Source organism: Rattus norvegicus, chromosome 12, assembly GCF_036323735.1.
Source record: "Rattus norvegicus strain BN/NHsdMcwi chromosome 12, GRCr8, whole genome shotgun sequence".
NCBI classification, from domain to species: Eukaryota; Metazoa; Chordata; class Mammalia; order Rodentia; family Muridae; genus Rattus; species Rattus norvegicus.
This window is the reverse complement of record NC_086030.1, coordinates 19,279,950-19,305,029: the sequence shown is the minus strand read 5'-3', so window position 1 is coordinate 19,305,029 and position 25,080 is coordinate 19,279,950. Positions and strand designations below refer to the sequence as shown.

Genomic DNA, 25,080 nt, shown 5'->3' with positions numbered 1-25,080 from the left:
CGCACATCTTAAATCTCAGCACTTAGGAGGCAGAGACAGGCAGATCTCTGTCTGAGACTTTGAGGCCAACCTGGATCTAGAGAATGGAGTTCCAGGATAGCCAGTGCTATATAGGGTAGCCCTGTCTCAAGAAAGCAAAGAACAATAACAACAAAAGATGGAGAACGTTGAGAAGATGCCAGCCTCTGGCCTTGAGTGCATACACAAGCATGCATACACACAAAATTAAGGTGAAATTAACACCACAGAAATTCTTTTTGTCTTCCTCCTCCTCCACCTCTTCCCCTCCTCCTCCCCTCCTCTCCTCCTCCCCTCCTTTCCTCCTCCTCCTCCTTCCAGTGACTTCCCATGTAACTGAGGCTAGCCTTGAACTCCCGCCTCAGCTCCTGAGTGCTTCAGTGACAGAGGCACACCACTACCTGGTTCAAATTTCATGTTTTCCTGTTCGTGGGTTTATTACTACTTTACTTATCACTTTATATCGCACTCGTGGCCCCCTCCCAGTCACTCCCTCCCACAATCCTTTTCCCCAGCTCCCCTTCTCCTCTGAGCAGGTGGGGACCTCCTCGGGTCTCCCCCACCCCGGCACATCAAGCTAGAAGAACATATCCCTTGTACCGGCAACACCCCTCCCCTTGGGACAGCATTCATTCTCATAGCTATCCCATGAATAGCTCCAGTTGTTCAGGACCCACATGAAGACCGAGCTGCACATCTGCTACATATGAGCAGAGAGGCCTAGGTCCAGCCCGTGTATGTTCTTTGGTTGGAGGTTCAGTCTCTGAGAGCCCCATGGATCTAGGCTAGTTGGCTCTGTTGGTCCCTGTGGAGCTCCTATCCCCTTAGGGGCTGCAATCCTTCCTCTTACTCTCCCATAACAGTCCCCAAGCTCCATCCACTGTTTGACTGTGGGTGTCTGTCTGCATCAGTCTGTCTGAGTCAGCAGCTGGATGGGGCCTCTCAGAGGACAGCCATGCTAGACTCCTGTCTGCAAGCATAACAGAGTATCATTAATAATGCTTGCCCATGGGATAGCTGTGAGAATGAATAGAAATCTGCAACTAATGGGCGGGGGAGGGGGAGCATCTCCAGGAAAATAGAGACCAGGTGTAAGGGAGGCACCAAAGAATCAATGGGGGTGTCCTCACCTGTGACACGCAACATCCGGGATATGGAACCTGAAGAGGCCACCTCCTGTAACCAGGCAGGAACCCCAATGGAACAACAGGGACACCAACCCACCCACAAAACTTTTGACCTAAAATTCATCCTGTCTATAAGAAATGCAGGGACATGGGCCAATGAGTAACGGGCCCAACTTGAGACTCACCTTTTCTTTTTTTTCTTTTCTTTTTTCTTTTTTTTTTTTTCCGGAGCCAGGGACCGAACCCAGGGCCTCACGCTTGCTAGGCAAGCGCTCTACCACTGAGCTAAATCCCCAACCCACCTTTTCTTTTTTTTAAGATTAAAATATAATTACATTACTTTCCCCTTCCCATTCCTTCTCTCGACCTTGTCGTGTCCCTAACCCCTCCTCTTCAAGCAAACAATTGATCTTTTACAGCTACGCAGTCAGCATTATCTATCCAGGGTTTTCTCCCTGTGAGAGACACCCCACACCTGTCACCTGCTACCCCACTTTTGACTCTGGTTTTCTGGACATTTCCTATGTGACCTTCTGTGTGTGGCTCAATGGTTTTGAGATTCATCTGTGCTGTGATAAGTTCAATTCTCTTCCTTCTCCTTCCTCTTCCTTCCCCTCCTCCTCCTTTTCCTCCTCTTGTGCTTCAGTCTATGTAGACCAGGCGGGCCTCAAACCCATAGCAATCCACTTGTTCCCAAGTGCTGGGATTAAAGGTGTGCACCACCAAACCCAGTTACTGTTCTTTGGGAACCCAGGGTTCCCCCAGCCTCACATAGGTGCCTCAGTGCCCTCTCGCCCGAGCTCTGACTCCTGGAGTCAGTTCAGGACACAACTCCCCTCTCCACCCAAACATTCCATCATGTGCCTCTTTAAAACAAAAGGCATTCTCATCGGGTGGGGCGACTCACGCCTGTAATTCTGTCACTAGCTGGTTAAGGCAGGAAGATCATGAATTCAACGGCAGCCAGCCTGGGCTGCATAGCTACACCCTTTCTCAAACAAAAAAATAAGGGCTACGGAGACTGTCAGAGGGTCTTGGTTAGAACACCCAGCACCCATGTAAAAAGCGGGGCACAGCCATATTGACACATCTGTAATCCACATGTTGTAGGGAACAGGTTTGCTGTGGCTTGCTGGTGACTCTGACATTAGTGAGAGACCCTGTCTCAAGGGAATAAGGCAGCCTACACATTAAAAGAAAAAAAAAAAAAAGGCAGGTGATGGTGGCCTAGACCTTTAATCCCACCTAGGAAGCAAAGGCAGGCAGATCTGTAAGTTCCAGGCCAGCCTGGTCTACAGAGTTCCAAGACAGCTAGGGCTGCACAGAGACACCCTGTCTTGAGAAACAAAAGCCAAAACCGTTCTTGCCACATCCGTGGACACTCCACGAATCGACCTGACTAGGATATTGAGGGGATGAAGAAAAGACAAACACAGAAAAACTCTTGGATCCAGAAGCTTGCAGGTCCCAGAGCTCAGGCTCAGTGTGTTTATTTTATGCAGTTGAACAGGGAGGTGGGGTCATTGCATTCCAATAAACAGGGAAGCAGGAGGAACAGTGTAGGGAGAAGTCTTCAGGCTGTAGGTATCTAGCGAAGACGCCTATGACAGGCAGTCTGCACACATGGACCAGGGGACGGCTTTATAATGACTCTGAGCTTCACTCTGGGAAGGCTTTGCCACTCCCAAAGACTTGCTGGGGTCCTTGATCCAGCAGTGCCCAAGTCAACAAGACAATTTACTCAGGACTTCACTTTGACCCCTGCACATTCTGGCATCTGGAAGAGCAGCCAGTGTTCTCAATCACTGAGAGCCATCTCTCCAGCCCTGCTTTTAGCTTCTTGAGAAACCTCCACACTGGTTTCCAGAATGTCCCAACCAGTATGTGTCCCTACCAACTGTGAATAGACATTAATGTTTGTTCATGGTAGCCATTTTGACAGAGGTGAGATGGAATCTTAAAAGAGATTTAATTGGCATTTCTACCATGGCTAAGGATGTTGAACACTTTTTAAACAAACATGTAGGAGTTTTTTGCCTGCACGTATGTCAGTGCATCACATTCGTGCCAGCTGCCCGTAGAGCCCAGAAGATGGCATTGAATCCCCTAGAACTGAAGTCACAAGTGCTTTTGAACCACCCAACACAGATGTTGAGGACCAGATACAGGTCTTTTGCAAGAGTAACTAGTGTTCTTAATGGCTGAGCCATCTGTCTTTTCTCTGTCTTGTTTTTAAAAAAAAGTCAAGTGAATAAATACCAGTGATGGCATACACCTTTAATCCCAGCACTCAGGAGGCAGAAGCAGACAGATCTCTGAGTTCGAGGCCAGCCTGGTCTACAGAGTGAGTTTCATAATAGGGTTATACAGAGAAACACTGTCTCAAAAATGAATGAATGAGGGCTGGAGAGATGGCTCAGTGGTTAAGAGCCCTGACTGCTCTTCCAGAGGTCCTGAGTTCAAATCCCAGCAACCACCTGGTGGCTCACAACCATCTGTAATGAGATCCGATGCCCTCTTCTGGTGTGTCTGACAGCTACAGCGTACTGATATTAAATAAATAAATAAATCTTTTTTTTTTTTTAAAGAAGAAGAGCTGTATACTCTCTTTGGTTCCGGATGCCTTCAAAACCAGCTTCGCACCACAGCCTTCCAGAAATACTTGGATTTTTAGAAATCCTGTTCCTAGCAGGCCTCCACAGGCACCAAGATGGCAGAGAGACATTATTATTATTATTATTATTATTATTATTATTATTATTATTATTATTATTATTATTGGTGGTGGTGGTGGTTTGTGCGCTTATGCGTGTGCATACGTGTGTGTGATGGATACAGGCTTGCATGTCACAGACAGCTCTTTGGACTCAGTTCTCTCCTTCCACCTGCTGGGATAAAACACCATGACCAAGGCAACTGGAAAAGTTTACTTGACCTTATAATTCCAAAGAGATTAGAGTTTGTCAGGTCAGCGTTACTATTGCTGTGATAAAACATGATCAAAAGCAAGTTGGGGAGGAAAGGGCTTATTTTGCTTACACTCCCACAGCACTATTTATCATTAAAGGAAGTCAGGAAAGGAATTCAAGTCGGCCAGGAACCTGGAGGCAGAAGCTGAAGGCAGGAGCTGATGCAGAGGCCATGGAGGGTGCTGCTTACTGTTTTGCTCAGTCTGCTTTCTTTCTTTTCTTTTTTTTTGGAGCTGAGGACCGAACCCAGGGCTAGGCAAGTGCTCTACCACTGAGCTAAATCCCCAACCCCCTCAGCCTGCTTTCTTATAGCACCCAGGGCCACTAACCCAGGGGGTGGCACTACCCACAGTGGACTGGGCCCTCCTCACTCAATCACTAATTACAGAAATGCCCTACTGGCTTTCCTATAGTCTGATTGTGTGGAGACATTTCTTTTCTTCAATTGAGATTCCCTCCTCTTAGATGACTTTAGCTTGAGTCAAGTTGACATAAAACTAGTCCGTGTGACACAGCGGAGTCATGGCAACTGGAGCTGGAAGCTGAGAACTCGGATCTTGAACTGCAAGCAGGAAGCAGAGAGAACACGTTGGCGAGGGTGCATGGCTTTGAAGATTTATTTTATTTATTATATATAAGTACATTGTGGTGGCGCACGCCGGTAGGATTTGCTGAAGGAGGCAGAGGCAGGAGGATCACGAGTTCGAGGCCAGCCTGGGGTGCATGGCTTTGAAACCTCCAGGTCAGCCCCAATCGACATACTTCCTCCAGGAAGGCCACACCTCCAGCAAGGCCATGCCTCCAACAAGGCCACGCCCCCCAGCAAGGCCACTCCTCCTAATTCTTCCCAAACAGCAGCACCAACCGGGTGGCCAAGTATTCAAATAGCTGCATATGCAGGACGTTTTACCCAAACTGCAACCTATGGGCCCTGGGCATGGCACTCAGGCCGGCAAACTTGCATGGTCAGCTCCTTTACCTGCTGAGCCATTTCAGTGCCCCAGCTACATACATACATATATACATGCATGCATGCATACATGCATGCATACATGCATACATACATTTATTTAACTTCATACCTATTCATTCTAAGATTCTTCTCGGTGGTTAAGGTCTCTTTTGTATAGAATCTGAAAATAAGGGGTTGGGGATTTAGCTTAGTGGTAGAGCGCTTGCCTAGTAAGCACAAGGCCCTGGGTTCGGTTCTCAGCTCCGAAAAAAAAGAAGAAAAAAAGAATCTGAAAATAAGGATAATGTTCGCTAATGTTCATTATACCGACAAAAATATTTTTCTGGGGCCAACAAGATAGCTCTGCAAGGAAAGGTGCTTGTGGGCAAGCCTGATGATCTGAGTTCAAATCCTGAACTCCCACAGAAGAGTAGGAGGGCCCCAACTCCCAAAAGTCCCTCCTACTATGGCATGCACGTCCCTACCCTTGCACATCAGTGACTCACAACTCTAACATCCATCTCATGCCCTGCTGTTCAGAGGATCCCGGCTGAAGACCCATGTAAGTTCTCCTTCAGCCCTGTCCTGGCCACTGTGGCACAATGCATCCCCAGGAGGAAAGAAAGCACAGAGAATCGGCTTATGTCACCAGCAAGTGCTGGCCAGAAGCCAGGAGAAGCCCTGCCAGAGCCCAGCCTCTCAGAACTGCAGTTTCCAAAGCTAAGAACACAGGAGGGGCAAGTAGTGGTCATGTGACAGGACCCCTAGAACCACCCAGATCTGTCTCCACTTCCTTGGTTTCTCTCCTGTGCTCAGCCCCATGTCTCCATCAGCCAGGTTACAATTGGCCTCTACCCATTTCCCTGCCCCCTGTTGTCCCTGGGGCAGACTCCTTGAATCCCTTTGCCTCCGAGGATCTTAACAGACTTGCCTGATAATAATGTTTATAGGGACTGAGGGGCCCTGGGGACTGCCAGGCTCTCAGAGAGTGGAGCATGTAGTGGAGGCTTTGGGACAGACTCTTTACCTCCCCTGTCCTGTGAGAAAGTAACCCGTCCAGCACCTTATAGTTTCCACAGCCTCCTGCTTTCTCCGACAGCATTAGTTCATAGGACCATCTGTCAGTATGAAGCAGAGTGTGTGAGCGGTATTGTGGTGTGCTGGGTAGGGCTGTTGAAGCACGGCAGATGGCTTTTCCTTGCCTTGGGGTTATCTGAGGCCATTTATGTGAGTATGGAGCCTACTGGCTGGGGGAGGGGGTGTATGGTCATGCCTTGGGTGAGGGACATCAGGTGACACTGTCCCCCAGTGAGTGAGTGAGAGACAGGGTAAGGTGTTCACTAAGGAGGCATAAGGACCTGAGGTTGGATCCCCAGAGCCCACACAAAAGCCAGATGCAGCCATGTGAGCCTGTAACTCTAGACTAGAGAACAGTAACAGGAAGGTGCCAGCAGGGCTAGCGGAAGCCATGAGCTCCAGCCTCAGTGAGAGGCTGTCTCAGGAACTGGAGTTATGATTGAGAACGACATCTCAGGGCGGCAGTGGTGGTAAACATCTTAAACCCAGCACTCAGGAGGCAGAGGCAGGCAGATCTCTGAGTTTGAGGCCAGCGTGGTCTACAGAGAGTGAGTTCCAGGTCAGTTAAAGCTATAGAGTAAGACCCTGTCTTAAAAAAAAGGGGGGGGGGGTTGGGGATTTAGCTCAGTGGTAGAGCGCTTGCCTAGCAAGCTCAAGGCCCTGGGTTCGGTCCTCAGCTCAAAAAAAAAAAAAAAAAAAAAAAAAAGACATTCTGACCTTAGCTTCTGCATATGAACACAGAGAGGTGGAGAGAGGGAGAGAGAGAGAAAGAACATACAAACTTACAGCCATTTCTGGCCCTGACCTTTGTTTCTGGATAAGGCCACAGTTCTGGGGTGCTTGCTAGGGTCTGATTGGCCCTCCCCTAACCCCTTTGTCTTACTGTGTCCAGGTGGTTGTGCTCATGGACCCAGGCGAAGACCCAGAGGACACGCTGCGAGCACACCGGTCCCGGGAACGTACCTTTATATTTGACACCGTATTCGACCAGCAAGCCTCTCAGGTGCTTACCACCCCCTCTGCCTCGAATTCCAGGAGCACCCTGGGCCCAGGTGCTGGGATGTCTCATGTCTGTCCTCCTCAGACTCTCCCTGAGAAGCAAAGAAGGTTGTGGGGAGAAAACCCATCCCAGGGATCAAGTGAATGTGGCCTTCCCATGGGCACAGGGCTCGTCGGGTCCTGCTGCCTGCTCTGGGGGCTTCTCTTGAGTTGTTCACTTGTTCCCTCACTGCACATGCTTTAGGGACACACGGGCTATAGGACAGGGGAAAACTGAGCACACATGTGCTCCTCATTGTAACACAGGTGGCCAGCAAGGGCCTCTCCAAGGAGGGCCATCTAGGCTGAGGCTGTCATGAGAACAGGCAGGGGTCTAGCAAGAGGAGCCCGTAGCATGTACATCTCACAGACAGGGAGTGTCAAGGAGCTCACACAGCAAGGCCCAGGGCTGTGTCTGGACCAGGCATTGGTCTCTTCTTTCTCATACATCACATATATCACTGCCACCCTCTGTAAGATCAGAAGGTGGTACCACATGCAACTTAACCACACAGAGGGGAGCTGGGGCTCATTGGGAGTAGCAATGAAGGTGGGGTTTGAAGAAATGATCTGGAAATGGAATGTCAGGGCACCAGGCTAGCAGCATCTGGGGGAGACTTTGGATCCAAGTAAAACAGGACAAGGTGGGAAGCCGTGCACTCCTGCCCTACTATGAGACTGTCCTACTGTGAGAGGGAAGGTCAGCTGCCCTGTATTCAATACCAGTGTTCTCACATCTTTGCTTTAAGATTTAAAAATGTATGTGTGTATGTATATATATGTATTATGTGTGTATGTATGTGTATATGTATATGTGTCTGTATGTATGTGTGTCTGTATGTATGTGTGTATGTGTGCATGTGTACATATGTCTATATGTGTATATGTATGTGTGTATGTATGTATGTGTGTGTATGTATGCATGTGTACGTATGTCTGTATGTGTATATGTATGTATGTGTGTATGCATATATGTATGTGTATATGCATGCATGTATATATGTATGTGTATATGCATGCATGTATATATGTATGTGTATATGTATGTGTGTATGTATGTGTGTATGTATGTATATATGTATGTGTGTATGTACGTATGTGTGCATGTGTGTATGTATGTCTGTGTATGTATGTATGTATTCATTCATTCGTTTATTTATTTATTTAGGTTTTTTTTCTTTTTTCTTTTTTTTTTTTCCGGAGCTGGGGACCGAACCCAGGGCCTTGCGCTTGCTAGGCAAGCGCTCTACCACTGAGCTAAATCCCCAACCCTATTTAGGGTTTTTTTTTTTTATTCATTTATTATATATAAGTACACTGTAGCTGTCTTCAGACACACCAGAGGAGGGCATCGGATCCCATTACAGATGGTTGTGAGCCACCATGTGGTTGCTGGGAATTGAACTCAGGACCTCTGGAAGAGCAGTCGGGGCTCTTAACCGCTGAGCCATCTCTCCAGCCCCCTATTTAGGTTTTTAAAGACAAGATTTCTCTGTGTTGGCCTGGTTGTCTTGGAACTCACTCTGTAGATCAGGCTGGCCTCAAACTCAGAGATCTGCCTGCCTCTGCCTCCCAAGTGCTGGGACTAAAGGCGTGCACCGCTAGGCCACAAGATTTGTCCACGTGCTCTTCACCTTTACTGATTTACTTTTTGAGACCGGGCTTCTCTGCAGCTGAGAACTGGCCGCCTTGGAACTCTGTCACCCAGACTGGCCTAGAACTCAGAGATGCACCTGACCTTTTTTTTTTTTTTTTAAGATTAAAATTGTTTTGTGTGTATGAGTGTTTGCCTGTGTATATACACATGTACTATGTTCATGCCCTGGTACTTACAGAGGCTAGAAAAGGGTGTCAGCTTCCCTGGAACTGGAGTCACAGACAGTTGTGAGTCACCATGTAGGTGCTGAGTACTGAACTCAGATCCTCTGTAAGAGCAGCCAACGTTCTTAACCATTGAGCCACCCTGTTCCTCACCTCTCTCTCTCTCTTTCTCTCTCTCTCTCTCTCTCTCTCTCTCTCTCTCTCTCTCTCTCTCTCTCTTTCTCTCCTTCCTTCTTTCTTTTTCCCCAACAGAGTTTCATTATGTAGCCCAGGCTGGCTTTGAATTTACTGTGTAGACCAGTTTGGCACAAACTTACTTTATAGCTTAGAATGGCCTTAAACTCCCATCCTGTCTGCTTTAACACCCCACGGGCTGATTACAGGTGTGCCATTGTGGATGTGCACCGTCCTGCCTAGAAGTCCGTTTGCTTCTAAGAGGCCTGTCCACAGACACGTGTACTACCCCCTAGCTACTGCCTGCTGCGGGACATGCTGCTCTATGCCACACTCCATGGCTCTGTGAGAGACGCTCAAGGGACTGGTCGGCAGAGGTTCAGTTGAGCTGCATGTCCCCGTTTGTGCCCTCTGGTCTCACAGCACCCAGCTGGGCCTTCTCCCTAGGACACTGGCTTCATTCAGCATGGTCCTCAGAGCTTCAGCAGGGTCAGTGGGAGCCTCTTGGGCTTCTAGACCCTGGCAAACGGCACAGCCTCATGTTTCTATGCTGGCTGCTTAAACCAGACCCCAAGGGTGATTCATGTTAGGGGTAGGGAATAAATTCAGCAGCTCAGTTAAGTAGCTAAGTGTCCAGGGCCATTCTCCAAATGCTATACTCATGCTAGGCTGCTTCCTACAATGGGGACAGCATTGCAATAAGGCTGCTTAACACAGTGCTGGGGGCACTGGTTAATTAATTAATTTATTTTTATTTTTATTTTTATTTTTGTAGACAGGGTCTTACTATGCATTCTTGTCTGTCCTGGAACTTTATAGGTAGACCCAGCTAGCCTTGAATTCACAAAGATTTGCCTGCCCCGCAAGTGCTGGGATTAAAGGCCTATGCCACCAGGCCCATCTGGCCACATTTGACAGTACCACTGTCACCCTCTGTTCAGGACCAAGCCATCATTGTAAAGCAGAGTGGCTTCCCAGGCACTCTGAGCAGAGGCCATGATGTCATTCCCCAGAGGGACCTGGTCACTGACCGTCATTGGCAAGCTACTTCATGCTGAGTTCCACACTCAAGACTCCAGTGTCCCTTGCAAGCCTCATGGCATCCTTAACAAAATGTTCAGAAATATTCCTTCCCCCTAGTTGGATGTGGATATGTGACCCCAGCCATCAGGAAGTAGAGGCAAGAGGATAAGGAGTTTAAGGTCATCCTCAGCTACATAGCAAGTTGTGGCTAGCCTGGACTACATGGGACCCTGTTTACAAACACACACACACACACACACACACACACACACACACACACACACACACACCATACACTTCCTTGTTCTACATGTGAGGCATTTGTCTGAGGTCAAATAACATACAGAAGAGTCCAAATTCAGACTAGCCTGTGCCTGTCTGAAGCCACAGAGAAAAGACAGGTTGGGTTTGATGACTTTCAGTCCAGCTTGGGGAAGGCATGGGCGGTCAGGGCTGCACCCGACTGGGCGCCCAGTGGATGCAGCAGAAGGGGCTGCTGGTGGTCCAGACAGACGAGCCTGTGCATTGCTCACCAGCCCCAGGTGTTTCTCTTTGGACTCTTCTGTGGGCGGAGCTCACTCGCTGAACATCCCTTACTGGGCATTTCGGCCTTGTTTTCACAAGGCTCTGCCCCCTGTCCAGCTTCATGCCATGAAAAGAGGTCCTGATGATATCGTGGGATTCTAAGCCCCACACTCAATCTCTCAGTTCTTGCAGAAGCCTCGGGAATGGCTAGGTCCTCCCTCAGGAAATCCCTAAATTCTTGTTGTTTAATTATGATGTATACTCTCACTTTATAGCCCCCCACTGTCCTGGAACTCGCTGTATAGACCAACCTGATCAAACACTCAGAGATCCCCCTGCCTCTGCCTCCCAAGGGCTGCTCCCTGTCTTCTCTGTTTTGCTGGTTCATTGTTTTTTTTTTTTGTTTTTTTTTTTTTGTTTTTTTGTTTTTTTGTTTTTTTTTTTCAAGAAAGGGTTCCTCTGGTGTAGCTCTGGCCGACCAGGAACTCACTATGTAACCAAGTTGGCTTTGAACTCACAAGAGCTCCGACTGCCTCTGTCTCCTGAGTCATTACTAAGCAACAGGTCCCCTGATCCAGACTGGGCTGTCTTCTAACTATCTGTCCTCCTGTCCGTCTGCAGGAAACCGTATACCGTGTGACCATCCAGCATTTAGTGGAAGGCGTCATCTCTGGATACAATGCAACAGTTTTTGCCTATGGCCCCTCAGGTACTGGGTTGGGCATTGTCTCTGGGAGGGTATGTGCAAGGTGTCAGCGGAGGTCCCCTGCCCCCTTTTAGAGATAAGGTCTCGGGTGCCCCAGGCTGGCCTTAAACTCACTATGTAGTCAAGGATGATCTTGAACTCCTGATCCTTCTGCCTCCACCTCCCACGTGCCAGGATTATGCTAAGTGTGTGCCGCCATGCCTAGTTTGTGCCATGATGGAGATGGAGCCCAGGGATTTGTGTATGCTAGGCAAGCATTCTACCAACCTGTTTGCATTCCATCCCACAAACACATACATTTATATATTTATATATTTATATATTTTTGGTAGCACCGGGGATTGAACTCAAGGCCTCATGCACTCTAGCACTGAGCTACATCCCCAGCCTCCTTAGGGGCACCAGGGACCTATTCACTGGGCTTTGTCACCCACAGCTCTGAAAGGTTCCCAGTCACAAAAAAGAGTCCCAGAAATGAAATAGCTGCCTCAGACCACAGAGCCATCGGGGTGATTCAACCCCGCCTATGTTTTTCTGCTCAGGGCGGCCATGAACTCCTTTTCAGAGATTGTGAGTAAAACTCAATCAGTGTTTGCAAACAGGTGGCATGGCACAGGCTTGTCTCTCACCCTAATTCTTTGAGAAACTAAGGCAGGAAGCTCACGAGTTCTAGACCAGCCTGGGCTATATAATGAGGCTTTGTCTCAAAATAAAGAAGAAAGGAAAGGAAAGTGGGGGTGGGAGGGATATGGCTGAGAAATAAGTGCTTGCCTCATCCCTGGTCTACAGAGTGAAGCCAGTTCTCTTCTCCTTGGCTGGGGACAGGAGCCCTGTCTGTGTGTCACCTGTCAGTGATGTGCTAGGCTTAAGAGAAAGGATGAGCCCAAGCTCTCCTTGGAGGCAAACAGGGATGGACACACGAGATCACCTTATAGAGAGCACCCCTCAAAACCATGCAATGTGCCATGCCTCTAATTGCACAGCACATTTGAGTCCCGCCCTCCCGCAGGTGCTGGGAAGACTCACACCATGCTGGGCATGGATGCAGAGCCAGGCATCTATCTGCAGACCCTCACGGACCTCTTTCAGGCCATCGAGGAGACCCAGGACAACATGGAATATAGTGTGTCTATGTCTTACTTGGAGGTGAGCCAGCTCTCCTGCCTCAGTTGTATCAGCTGTAGAATGGGTACAACACTGATTGCCTGTGCAGAACTTATTTTCAGGGTGTGAGCTCAGGCAGCTCAGGCTCCCAGTTGGTTCTTTTAAGTATATTTTAGAGAGATGGAGAGATACCTTAGCAGTTAAGAGCTTTGGCTGCTTTTCCAGAGGACCTAGGTTCAATTCCCAGCACCCACATGGCAGCTCACAACCAGCTGTAACTCCAGTTCTAGGGCATCTACCTCTTCTGACCTCTGAAGGTACTGCATGCAAATGGTGCACACAAGTAGATGCTGGCAAAACACCCATACTAATAAAATAATTTTTAAACTATTTAAGCCAGGCATAATGCTGCATGCCTTTAATCCTAACTCTCAGAAGGCAGAGGCAGGAGGATCTCTGAGCCCAAGGCCTGGTCTACAGGGTGAGTTCCAGGGTGGCCAGGGCTGCACAGAAAAACCATGTCTCAAAAAAAAAAAAAAGTATGTGTGAGGGTGCATTTTGCCCTGCACTTGTGTCTGTGCACTGTATGTATGACAGATACCCACAGAGGCCAGAAGAGGGTGTTGGGTCCTTCGGAATGGTGTTACAGATTGTTACAATATACTATGTGGGTGAGGAATTAAACCCCTGTCTTTGACCCTGAGCCATCTCTCCAGCCCTTTCTTTATGATTCTTTGCTACTTCACCCTAACTCTTCTCTTCTGCTCAGATTTATAATGAAGTGATCCGGGACCTCCTGAATCCATCCTCTGGGTTTCTGGAGCTAAGGGAGGACTCTAGAGGCAGCATCCAGATTGCAGGCATCACAGAAGTATCCACCTCAAATGCTCAAGAGGTGAGGGCCCCAGCCCAGCCCACAAAGCCTCCTTGGTCAAGTGTACTGAACAGAGAACAGCAGGTGGGTCCAAGCTGAGCTGTGTATTAGCATCTGGGAGTGATCTGACATCTCAGGTCTCTGCAGTCAACTATGCCTCCTTGCTAATGAGCCAGGCAGACATCACCTATCGATGCCCTCAGCCTCCTTCTCAGCACAGGTCTCTAGGCAAGCATAGCCCACCTAAGCTGGTTGGCTTTACACCCACTGGCCCACCTGATGATTGTTCCTTTACAAGGGTGGGCAGCAAACTTCCCAGCCTTGTCTCCTCCCTCGCCTCTCCTTCCCCCTCCCCTCCCTCCCTCCCTCTCTCCCTGTCCTTTTCTGTCTTTTTTTTTTTTTTTTTTTGAGATAGGGTCCTTTTATGTAGTCCTGGCTGGCTTGGAACTTGCTATTAGAACAGGCTGGCCTCGAACTCCCCTCTGCCTCCAGAGGGATTAATGGAGTTTGCCATCACACGGCTTTGTTTTGAGACAAGGGTTTCTCTGTCCTGGAACTCACTCTGTAGACCAGGCTGGCTTTGAACTCAGAGATCCACCTGCCTCTGCCTCCCGAGTGCTGGAATTAAAGGTGTGCACCGCCACCAGGTACTTTCTTCCTTTTTTTTTTTTTTCTTTTCTTTTTTTCAGAGCTGGGGATCGAACCCAGGGCTTTGTGCTTGCTAGGCAAGTGCTCTACCACTGAGCTAAATCCCCAACCCCTACTTTCTTCCTTTTTAAAGACAGGGTCTCATTGTGTAGCCCCGTCTAGACTAGAATTCAGTATGTAGACCAGGCTAGTTTTAAAGTTACAGAGCTGTGCCTGCCTGTGCCTCTCTAATGCTGAGATTTAAGCTGTACACCACTATGTCTAGCTTCCTCTTTTAAATTTTTTTATCTATTTATAGTGTGTGTGTATGTGTGTGTGTGTGTGTGTGTGTGTGCGCGCGCGCGCGCATGCATGTGTGTATGCATCAGCACACACATGGTGGTCGGAAGACAATTTCTTTAAAAAGATACATTTTTATTTTATGCGTATGGGTGTTTTCCCTGCATGTATGTCTATGTGCCATGTGCATGACCTACCTACAGAGGCCAGAAGAGACCATTGGATCTCCTGTAACTGGGGCTATGATAGTTGTGAGCTGTCTCAGTTCCCAGAACTACCGGGATTGCAAACACACACCTCTCTGTGCAGTATGGATTCTGGGGGTCCACATTCAGCCCTGTACTGGCTGAGTTGTTTCTCCAGCCCTGGATTTTGTGTTTGTGATAAGATCTCACACTGTAGCCTACATCAGCCTGACATTCACTGCGTAGTCCAGGCTGGGCTTTTACTTAGAGCAATTCTCCTGCCTCAGCCTCTCTATGTTAGGATGGCAGAAAAACACTGCCGTAGCCTGGATGAGAGTGAGCGTCAGCCTCCCAATCTCCTGCCTCATGCACACTGTGCATCCCAGCCTGGGTCCCTACACAGCAGGCGCTCAACAGAGGCTCGCTGCTCCAGATCTGTGGCTGCTCCCCTGGCAGAGGGGTTCATGCTCACTGCTAACCCCAGTGCATTTACAACTGCCCGAAGCTGGACCTAAAAAGGATCAGGGGCTACTCTAGGCTCTGTGGAAAGGGGTGAGTTGGAGCTTGCCTAGCATGCATAAGTCCGTGGGTTCCAGTCCCTAGTACTGCATGAACTGGGACTCGTGGCACACATTTAAAAGCCCCGCATTCAGGAATGGGAAGCAGGAGTATCAGAAATTCAAGGTCATCCTCAGTTACATAGTGAGTTTGAGTTAGCCTGGATGATGTAAGAGTTTATCTTTAAAAGTGGTGGGGATAGGTATGTCGCATGCCTTTAATCCTAGCATTTAGGAGGCAGAGGCAGGCCATTCTCTGAGTTCAAGGGCAGCCTGGTCTAAAAAGTGAGTTCTAGGACAGGCAGGACTGCACAAGCAAACCTTGTCTTTAAAAAGACAGACAGACAGACAGACAGACAGACAGACAGACAGACAGAAAGGAAGGAAGGAAGGAAGAAAGAAAGAAAAAAAAAGAAATAGGTAATTTGTTTATCATGTCTGTCGTCGGTAGGGAATCTCAATTCCACTAATTGATTAACCAAAAATTGAAAATTGGTTCTGTGAGTCCCAACCCCAGAGCCTCCCTTCCCTTTTCTTTCTTTCTTTCTTCCTTTTTTTTTTTTTTTTTTTTTTTTTTAGTATAGAATAGAGTTTATTCAGGGGATGGGAGGGGAGTTAAGAGGGGAGTAGGGGCGGGGGGGGGTGTCGAGAAGAGGAGTAAAAGAGTAGAGCACATGGAGGGGGGGAATGGGGAGAGAAGAGACAAAGGAGCAGGAGGGCAAGAGTTCCCTTCCCTTTTTTGGGGGTCTTTCCGGAATAAGCGTGTGGCTACTCTGGTCTGTGACTTGCCTTCTTCTCCCTCTGTCCTCAGATCATGCAGCTGCTCACCAAAGGCAACCGGCAGCGCACACAGGAGCCCACAGCTACCAACAAGACTTCGTCCCGCTCCCATGCCGTGCTGCAGGTCACTGTGCACCAGAGAAGTCGAGGCGGAGACCTGGCAGAGGAGGTGCGTCTCGGGAGGCTCTTCATGGTGGACCTGGCAGGCTCGGAGCGCGCCGCCCAGGTATAGCCTCTCTGAAGCGCACTCCGTTTCAGTTGCCGTTACTACCCCGTTCACTTGGGGTCTGTCATCCTCAGTCTGAGTGGGGCCTTGTCTGTCCTCATTCAGCCCAGCCATGCTTCAGCACCCAGAAGAGGTGGCTGAGCACTGAGGAAACCCTGCAAGCATTTAGTAAGGAGGGCAGGGAGCCAGCACCGTCAGAGGTCTCCTCTTGTGTCAGGAGCTCATTCTGTACCTACTGAAGGTGTCCCACTTCCTGCATGGGCTCATCCTGGGCCTTGGGTAGCCCCACATGTTGAGATGACATATGTAATCAAACAGCCATGCAGGGAGGCTGGGTCCCTACACAGCAGGCGCTTTCAGAGTCTGCAGAGGCTGTGGCAGGAGTCTTGGGGCTCAGCCAAGACTGTGGATAACAAACCTACTATGGGCAGGTAGGTGGGTACCCAGGGACCATAGCAGAAAGGTGGCATTGCTAGGGCCCCTTCCCACTTGTGGGTCTCTTGCTTTTGCTGCTATGCTTTTGGGATGCTCCCCTGTGGCCCAGGTATTCTTTCAGACCAGGGACCCAGAACAGGGTTGGGCTATAGACAGAGTTGATTTAGACCTTTTCAGACCCAGTGACGTTGCCCCCTGCCCCACCTAGTACACATACCAGGCAGTGAGGTGTGTAGTCTCCATAGCTCATAGCCCTTCACTGCCACGTTACAGCTTGGTACTGTGTTTGCTTTACTTGGATTCTGGTGTAGTGGCGTGCATCTGTCGTCCCAGCATTCGAGAGGTGGGAGGGCCGTGAGTTTCGGGCTGGCCTAGGTGACATAGCAAGACTCCATTTGAAAACGGAGAGACGAGCTAGGGATATAGCTCAGTTGGTTAGAACACGTACCTAGCACACACAAAGCCTTGGATTCCACCTTCAACACTGTATAGAACAAGAATGGTAGTGCATGTATATGATTCCAGCACTCCGGAGGCGGAAGCAGGAGAATCAGAAGTTCAAGACCATCCTCAACTACATTGAGCCATCAATATTAGATCCAATCTGAACTTTAAACCGGGGGGGGGGGGGCGGTCTGGCTGCCTTCTCCCTGCCTTGTGGTCTGTCTTCTGGTTTGCCTAGTAATCACGTCTCTTGTTCATTTCCTTATCCCTCTGGGCCCAGGCCTGCCCTTGGAGCACGAACTGCTAAAGCCAGCGTAGCCCGTTAGACCGTTCTACTTATGTCATGTATATAGGTGTTTTACCTGCATCTGTGTTCTTGCACCAGTAGCACGCCTGTGCTGTGGCAGCCAGAAGAGGCCGTCTGGTGCTCTGGAACTAGAATTGCAGATGGTTTTGAGCCACTGTGTGGACGCTGGGCTTAGATGTGTTTGCTGGCTCCTGTACACATTCTTCACCAGCTCCTGCCCTTGAGCACTCACTGGGGCTAGCTGCCTGCAGGTGTCCAGGCGCACGGCTCGCCGTGAAGGCGGTGATGTTCCAGAGCTTGCCTCCATCCCATGGGGCAGCAACCAACAAGCCTGGGCATGTGCGGAGGCAGGTGACTGCCTGTGAATTAGAGGAAATACTTGTGGCGGCATTGGGATGAGCAGGTGCCAGGGCTGTGGACTCTGAGAGAGCCGTCAGGGCGACCCCTAGGGTATATGGTAAGTGTCAGGGTTGGAGGCAAGGTACTTCCTAGACAAAACCCACTCGCACTTGTTATAAGCAGTGCGATCTGTTTATTCTAGTTGTTCGATCAGCTCTATAGCCCCCAAGAATGGTCGCTTAACACTGTACTAGCGTTGTTCTGTCAGGAAGTCTTCCCTTGGTTCTTAGGACTTAGGAGCTCAGTCTCAGGGTGGGCAGGGCCCTTTCCCACCACTCTGGATGTCAGTCCTCTCCCTGGGAAGGAGCTCAGTCCCTGCTCAGCCTGGCCTCTCCCTGCTCAGACTCAGAACCGGGGCAAGAGGATGAAGGAGGGTGCACACATCAACCGCTCGCTGCTGGCCCTGGGCAACTGCATCAACGCACTCAGCGAGAAGGGTGGGAGCCGTGCTCAATACGTGAACTTCCGTGACAGCAAGCTCACACGCCTGCTGAAGGTAAGACCCCCAACTGGGAGTTGGGAAGGGCTACCACAGCCGACAGTATCTTCCAGGAATTAACTGTCAGCACGGAGGCTCAGGGCCCTGAAGGCATTAGTCTGTAGAAGCTGTATGTGGCCACTGCCAGACTCCCTGTGACCCTTTTTTTTTTTTTCTTTTTTTTCAGAGCTGGGGACCAAACCCAGGGCCTTGCGCTTGCTAGGCAAGTGCTCTACCACTGAGCTAAATCCCCAACCCCCCCCCCCCGTGACCCTTTTGAGTACAGTCCATCCTCCCCTCATGTCCCTATAACGGGGAGATCACTATGTCCCAAGGCTGCCAATCCCGCCATGGGTAGCTGTGACCTGTGAAAAACGTTTTCTTTACGCCAAGCTGGCTGCTGCTGCAATAAACCAAGCAGTGAGCAGATGCCCCCACATCTGCTCTCTCGGTCTAACCTGTTCTCATCAAAACAGCAATTAGGGGGAAGCTGGAATAGATGTCACTTTATCCTGAGCGTCTCCTTCCCAGGCACTAACCCCATTCTGGTTCCCAGTATCAGCTGACCTTCCAGGATCTCTGGTGGTGCTGGGGGGAGGACTGGGGCCACGTGGCTCCCATGAACCCCATTCTGTGGTCCTCGCTGAGCAGGATGCCCTGGGAGGCAACAGTCGCACAGTGATGATCGCCCACATCAGCCCGGCCAGCACCAGCTTTGAGGAGTCAAGAACCACACTGCTCTATGCCTATAGGGCGAAGAACATCAAAACAAGGGTAAGTGAGTGGGAAGGGTGCTCCCACACGCGTTAAGAAAGACAGGTGTGGCGGGCGACATGCATCTCTGACACGAGTGCTGCTCAACTGAGACATTGAGAAACCCAACCTCAGAAGAAGGGCGTGAGCTGGGCCTCGTGGAGGCAGAGGCAAGTGGATCACTGTGCGTTCAAGGCTAAACTCATTAAGGAGATTCAGGGCAGCCAGGGGATACATGGTGACACCCTGCCTCAAGGCTAATTAATTAATGAACCAATTAAAATGTAAAAACAAGGTAGATGGAGCCTGAAGAATGGCACCAGAAGTTGGTTTCTGATCTCGATATGCATGAGAACATACATGTATACTCATGTGATCATGGATCTCTCCCTCACATACAATCAGTGAGAGTAATGGTTACCGCTGGGAATATTTCTTTAAAAAAAAAACTGATAAATTGGGGTTGGGGATTTAGCTCAGTGGTAGAGTGCTTGCCTAGGAAGCGCAAGGCCCTGGGTTCGGTCCCCAGCTCCGAAAAAAAGAACCAAAAAAAAAAAACTGATAAATTATTTTGAAATCTTTTATTATGTCAAGATTATGATGGCTTGTATATGCTTGTCCCAGGGAGTGGCACTATTAGAAGGTGTGGCCCTGTTTGAGTAGGCATGACCTTGTTGGAGTAGGCGTGACCTTTTTGGAGTAGGTGTGACCTTGTTGGAGTAGGTGTGTCTCTGTGGGTGTGAGCTTTAAGACCCTCATCCTAGCTGCCGGGAAGGCGCTATTCTGCTAGCAGCCTTCAGATGAGGATACAGAACTCTCTCCTGCACCATGCCTGCCTAGATGCTGCCATGTTCCCACCTTGATGATAATGGACTGACCCTCTGAACCTGTAAGCCAGCCCCAATGAAATGTTGTCCTTCTAAGACTTGCCTTGGTCATGGTGTCTGTTCACAGCAGTAAACCCCTAACTGAGACAAAGATATACATGGAATGGGGCTGGAGAGATGACTCAGTGGCTAAGAGCACTGGCTGTTCATCCAGAGGTCCTGAGTTTAATTCCCAGCATATATATATATATATATATATATATATATATATATATATATATATATATGCGCAAATAGAGTGCACATATACATAAATAAACACATCTTTAAAAAGATATACATGGAACAAAACTTTCCACTTAGCAAATCCTTGATTCCTTTTCATTTAGCGTATACACGTATGTGTAAGTAAGCGTGTCACAGCAAGCATGTGGAAGTCAGAGAACAGCAGGAGGGAGTCAGCTCTTCTTCACCAGCAGTTCTGGGTCAACAGGCTTGGTGGCAATCAGCTTTACTCACCAAGCCATCCCCAGGGCCACCCAAATTCCATTTTAACCACCGCAAGTCCGCAGCATAGTAGCCTTGGTGTAACCATAGTGTGTGCCTATCAGTGCCCTTGCTCCCCAGTAGAACTTACACTGCTCATCACACACAAAACCCGCCTCCATTAAATACCGATTCCCCACCTCTCACCAGGCTGTGCCTCTACCACTTTGGGTCTTTTTTTTTTTTTTTTTTTTTTCCCTTCTAAGAATCTGACTCCTCTGGAGGCTGCGTAGAGACCAACCACACAGGAGATTTCTTTTGTGTCTGGTTGGGTGCACTAATCCTTGTGTTCTCAAAGCTCCCCTGTGCCATAGCAGGTGTCAAGAATACCCTTCCCTGGGGTTGGGGATTTAGCTCAGTGGTAGAGCACTTGCCTAGCAAGCGCAAGGCCCCGGGTTCGGTCCCCAGCTCCAAAAAAAAAAAAAAAAAAAAAAAAAAAAAGAATACCCTTCCCTTTCTGAGGATGAATAGCGCTGACATGTGTCTGACCTGACCTCCCCCCTTCCCCACCATAGGCCACACACATCCCAGGACACTGGATCCCCCATTCCTGTGTTCTCATTTCATTTCTGTTGCTGCGATACAATACCCTGATACAAGCAATTTAGAGTAAAAGGGGGCTCATTTTGACTCAGGATTCCAAGTTATAGCCCGTTGTTGTGGGAAAATCAAGGCAAAGAGAGAAATAAATGCATGCATCCTCGCTCGCTTGCTATGCTCAGCTCAGTTTCTCCATTCTTTTTTTTTTTTCAAAAATATGGAACGCTTCACGAATTTGTGTGTCATCCTTGTGCAGGGGCCATGCTAATCTTCTCTGATTGTTCCAATTTTAGTATATGTGCTGCTGACGTGAGCACCAGTTTCTCCATTCTTATACAGTTCAGGACCACCCCTCCCCAGCTTAGGGAATGGTGCCGCCCACTCTGGAGACCATCAATTAACTTAATTAAGACAGTCCCCCACAGACATGCCCATAGCCCAGTCCAGTGTACATAATCCCTCTTTGAGACTCTCTTCCCAGTTGACAAAGCTAATGACCCCTGGTAGTCTTGAAGTACCATGTCATCTCTCAAGTCTGTCCTTCAGGACACCTCTTGCCATGCCTGACCTTGGGCACTTGTCCTCACCATCAGGTCAAGCGCAACCTACTGAACGTCTCCTACCGCATCGCGCAGTACACTGATGTCATTTCTGACCTGCGCAGGGAAATCGAGCACCTCAAATCAAAGATTGAGAAGCAGGATAAGGAGAAGAAAAGTGACCCCAGCGTTCTGGATATCCAAGGTAAATGCAGGCCCAGGCCTGTTACTCTAGCAGGCCCCCATGGTTCAGTACCTCTCCTCCCTAGAGCTCCATGCCCAGCATCCAGGTTCCAAGAGCCCATTGCTTCTCTTGGCCCAGGGGCCTGGCCTTGGCTACTCTGATTATCTACATTCATGGTGACCGAGTGACCCTGCCAAGGACTTTGTTCTTATTTCCCTAGGATCCTCAAGCTGGCTTCAGTTACTTGGCTACAAGATATGGAAACTAAACTCTTTGTTGCTTTTGAGACAGGGCTTCACTGTGTAATCTTGGATGGTCCAGAATTCACTGTGCAGACCAGGCTGGCTTTGAATCCACAGACATCCTCCTGCTTCTGCCCTCTGAGTGCTGGAATTAAAAGTGTGTCCTCCACATCTGGCTCTCATTTTTTAATTGAGTTTAATTTTTTTTAAATTTATTTTATTCTGTCGGCATGTATGTCTGTGCCCCACATGTATGCAATACCCGAGGAGGCCAGCAGGGGGTGACAGATCCCTAGGACTGCAGTTGTGAGCCACCATGCCAGCGCTGGAAGTCAGACCTGGTTCCTCTGAAGAACAGCTGGAGATCTTAAATATTGAGACCTCTCTCCTGTCCTCAGACTACTCTTTTGAGGCAGGGTCTCATTCTAGACTTGGAATTTAGCACCTGGGCTATGCTGGCTGGCCAGAGTGCCTTAGAGATCCACATATCCTTGCCTCGCCCGTGTTCCAGCGCTAGGATTATAGAAAGGAACTACCATACCTGGCTTTATGTGGGTTCTAGGGACTGAATTCAGGTTATAGAGAACTTGAAACCAGCCGGGAAGGATTGACACACACACACACACACACTCTATCTCTCTCAAAAAGAAAAAAGGAAAAAGATAAAACTTGCAAACAGACTCTGGGGACCTCTACGTGGAGCTGGGAGGTGACCCAGTCACTGTAAAGACATGGGGGCCTCTTAGGACCCTCAACCCTCACATAAAAGCCAGGCACAGCAAACCGGTCATGGCCACAACTTTAATTCTAGCACTTGAGAGGCAGAGGCAGGCAGACTTCTGTGTGTTTGGGGTGAGCCTGGTCTATAGAGTGAGTTCCAGGACAGCCAGAGCTACACTGAGAAACCTTGTTTCTTCATAAAACAAAACAAAACAAAACACTGGGTGTCTCTAACCCCAGCTCTGGGTAAGGAAAAGTCTGGAGGATTCCCGAGCTTGACAGCCATCTGGTCTGCAGCTGTTAAGCTGCAGGATCAGTGACAGACACTGTCTCAAATCAAGTTGGGGAGAGACTAGCAAAGACACCAGCATTGACCTCTGGCCTCCACAACATGGGCACATGTGACTGCATGCACACACACACACAGACCCACATCGACATGTACACAGACTAGACAGCCGTAACCCTCCACCCCCAAAGGACAAAGGCACCAAAGTCAAGTCCTTAGGCATAGCACACACACCACGTACACGTTCTTCGGTTTATGAAGATAAGTTTTGCCATGATTTATAAAGGACTTCTAACATCAATAAAAATAAGCGGGGCTGGGGATTTGGCTCAGTGGTAGAGCGCTTGCCTAGCAACCGCAAGGCCCTGGGTTCAGTCCCCAGCTCCGAAAAAAAGAAAAGAAAAGAATAAAAATAAGCAAGCAGAGGAATTAGCTCCATTTTCATTTTAGTCATTACGTGTGTGTGTGTGTGTGTGTGTGTGTGTGTGTAGGACAAGTTCAGGAATCAGTTCATTCCTTCCACCATGTGGCTTCTGGGAACTGAACTCAGGTTGGGAGGCTTGGCTGCAGGCACCTCTACCCACTGAGCCATCTTGTCAGTCAAACAGAATTCTTAGTGGTGCTAAGTAGATGGGGAATCTCTAATACTTCAGGAGACTCGGATGTAAGCCGAAATAGTTTTCACTTCTTGGACTAACCAAAAGGCTAATGCTGGGGGATTTGAGATGTGCGTCAAGTGGGTAATATATCAGTTGGACAAAATGAAGGCTTTTCAAGAAGAAGTGAGACCATCACATACACCCATAGACTGTATTCCACTTACTTATCTGTGTATCACCCATCTAACTACTCATCTACATGCTTTTCTCCATCAATGTATCCATCCACCTACCCATACCTATCCATCCATACATTCACCATCATATATATCAATCATCTATTCATCTACTCATACAAACATTTATCCCCCTAGCTATCTTCACATCCATCCATCTGCCCAAATACACATTCATCTACCCACCCATCTCCCCATTCATTCATCCATCTGCCCACTTAGCCATCCATTGATCCATCCATCCATCTGTTCATCCATCTGTCTGTCCATCCATCCATCTATCTGTCCGTCCATCTATCTGTCCATCCATCCATCTACCCACCCATCCATCATCTACTCACCCATCTCCCCATTCATTCATCTCTCTGCCCACTTAGCCATCTATCCATCCATCTGTCCATCCATCCATCTGTCCATCCATCTGTCCATCCATCCGTCCATCTGTCATCTATCCATTCATCTGTCCATTCATCTATCCATCTGTCCATCGTCCATCATCTACCTACCCATCTCCCCATTCATTCATCCCTCTGACCACTTAACCATCCATCCATCAATGCATCCATCCACCCATCTACCCACCCATCCATCCATCATCTACCCATCCATCTGTCCTCACAAAAGTCCATCCATTTATCCATCTATACACCAACAATTACTCACCTATCTATCCATCCACCCATCTCTACCTCCTCTCACCAAGACACCAACCCTTCCCCACCCTCCATCCATCCACCATGCCCATGGCCGCATGGCCCATTTTGGTGGGTGAGCATGGAGTTCATGCTTACATGACTGGCAGTGCTCCTAGTAGAGCCATGCCTCTCCCCACCTGCAGTCACAGTCCCCCAGGATGCAGAGGAGGACAGTCGTCTACAGATGAACAAGATCCGGGCGCAGCTTATCGGGGCTTTCAAGGAGCAGATGGAGATGCGGCGCAGCCTGGTGGAGCTGGAAAATACCAACATTGAGCTGCACATAGACATGTCTCGCCACCTCCTGACCATTGCAGAGTGAGTGTCCTGCTGCATAGCACATCCCGGAAGGGAAGCCAAGGAACAAAATGGGCACTGGTTGCTACCATCTGCAGGTCCCCAAGAAGGCAGGTCCCCTGTCTATTCCTCTCTTGTCATGAGCCAAGCATGAGACACTTCTCGCTCCCTAGGACCTCTTATGGCTGGAATCCGGAGCCAGCCGAGGGGCTCAGTAAATATTAACATGCTCTCTTTTCCACTGTCCACCTACCCACATGCTCTGAAGACAGAGTGACTCCGTGCAGGGAATAGCTGGGGTGCACCTGGAGGTAAAAGGGGCATCAGCAGTTATTAAATTGGGGCAGTGGTTGTTCCTCCGAAGTCCTGAAAAAACCTGGACACAGGCCATTTACTTATAGGTGACGTCAGATAGCACTGTCACTCAAACCCTGGTTTTCCTTCACCCTTTCTCTTGCTTCTCCCAC

General features: G+C 49.0%; 1 protein-coding gene and 1 non-coding gene across 2 annotated transcripts in view; one reads left to right on the top strand and one right to left on the bottom strand.

Annotated features, from left to right (window-relative positions):
• The window catches only part of Kif19b (kinesin family member 19B), a 52,090-nt gene that overhangs the window by 5,138 nt on the left and 21,872 nt on the right, over positions 1–25,080 (top strand). Inside the window, exons 3-11 of the mRNA XM_006248973.4 lie at positions 7,036–7,146; positions 11,346–11,433; positions 12,440–12,576; positions 13,304–13,429; positions 15,889–16,083; positions 18,012–18,164; positions 18,798–18,920; positions 21,406–21,556; positions 24,460–24,634. Coding sequence (XP_006249035.1) covers positions 7,036–7,146; positions 11,346–11,433; positions 12,440–12,576; positions 13,304–13,429; positions 15,889–16,083; positions 18,012–18,164; positions 18,798–18,920; positions 21,406–21,556; positions 24,460–24,634 — 1,259 coding nt within the window. The remainder of the gene's footprint in view (positions 1–7,035; positions 7,147–11,345; positions 11,434–12,439; positions 12,577–13,303; positions 13,430–15,888; positions 16,084–18,011; positions 18,165–18,797; positions 18,921–21,405; positions 21,557–24,459; positions 24,635–25,080) is intronic.
• On the bottom strand, positions 21,024–21,129 carry LOC120096093 (U6 spliceosomal RNA). Its single transcript, XR_005492126.1, has one exon. It is a non-coding gene; the product is annotated as a U6 spliceosomal RNA (small nuclear RNA).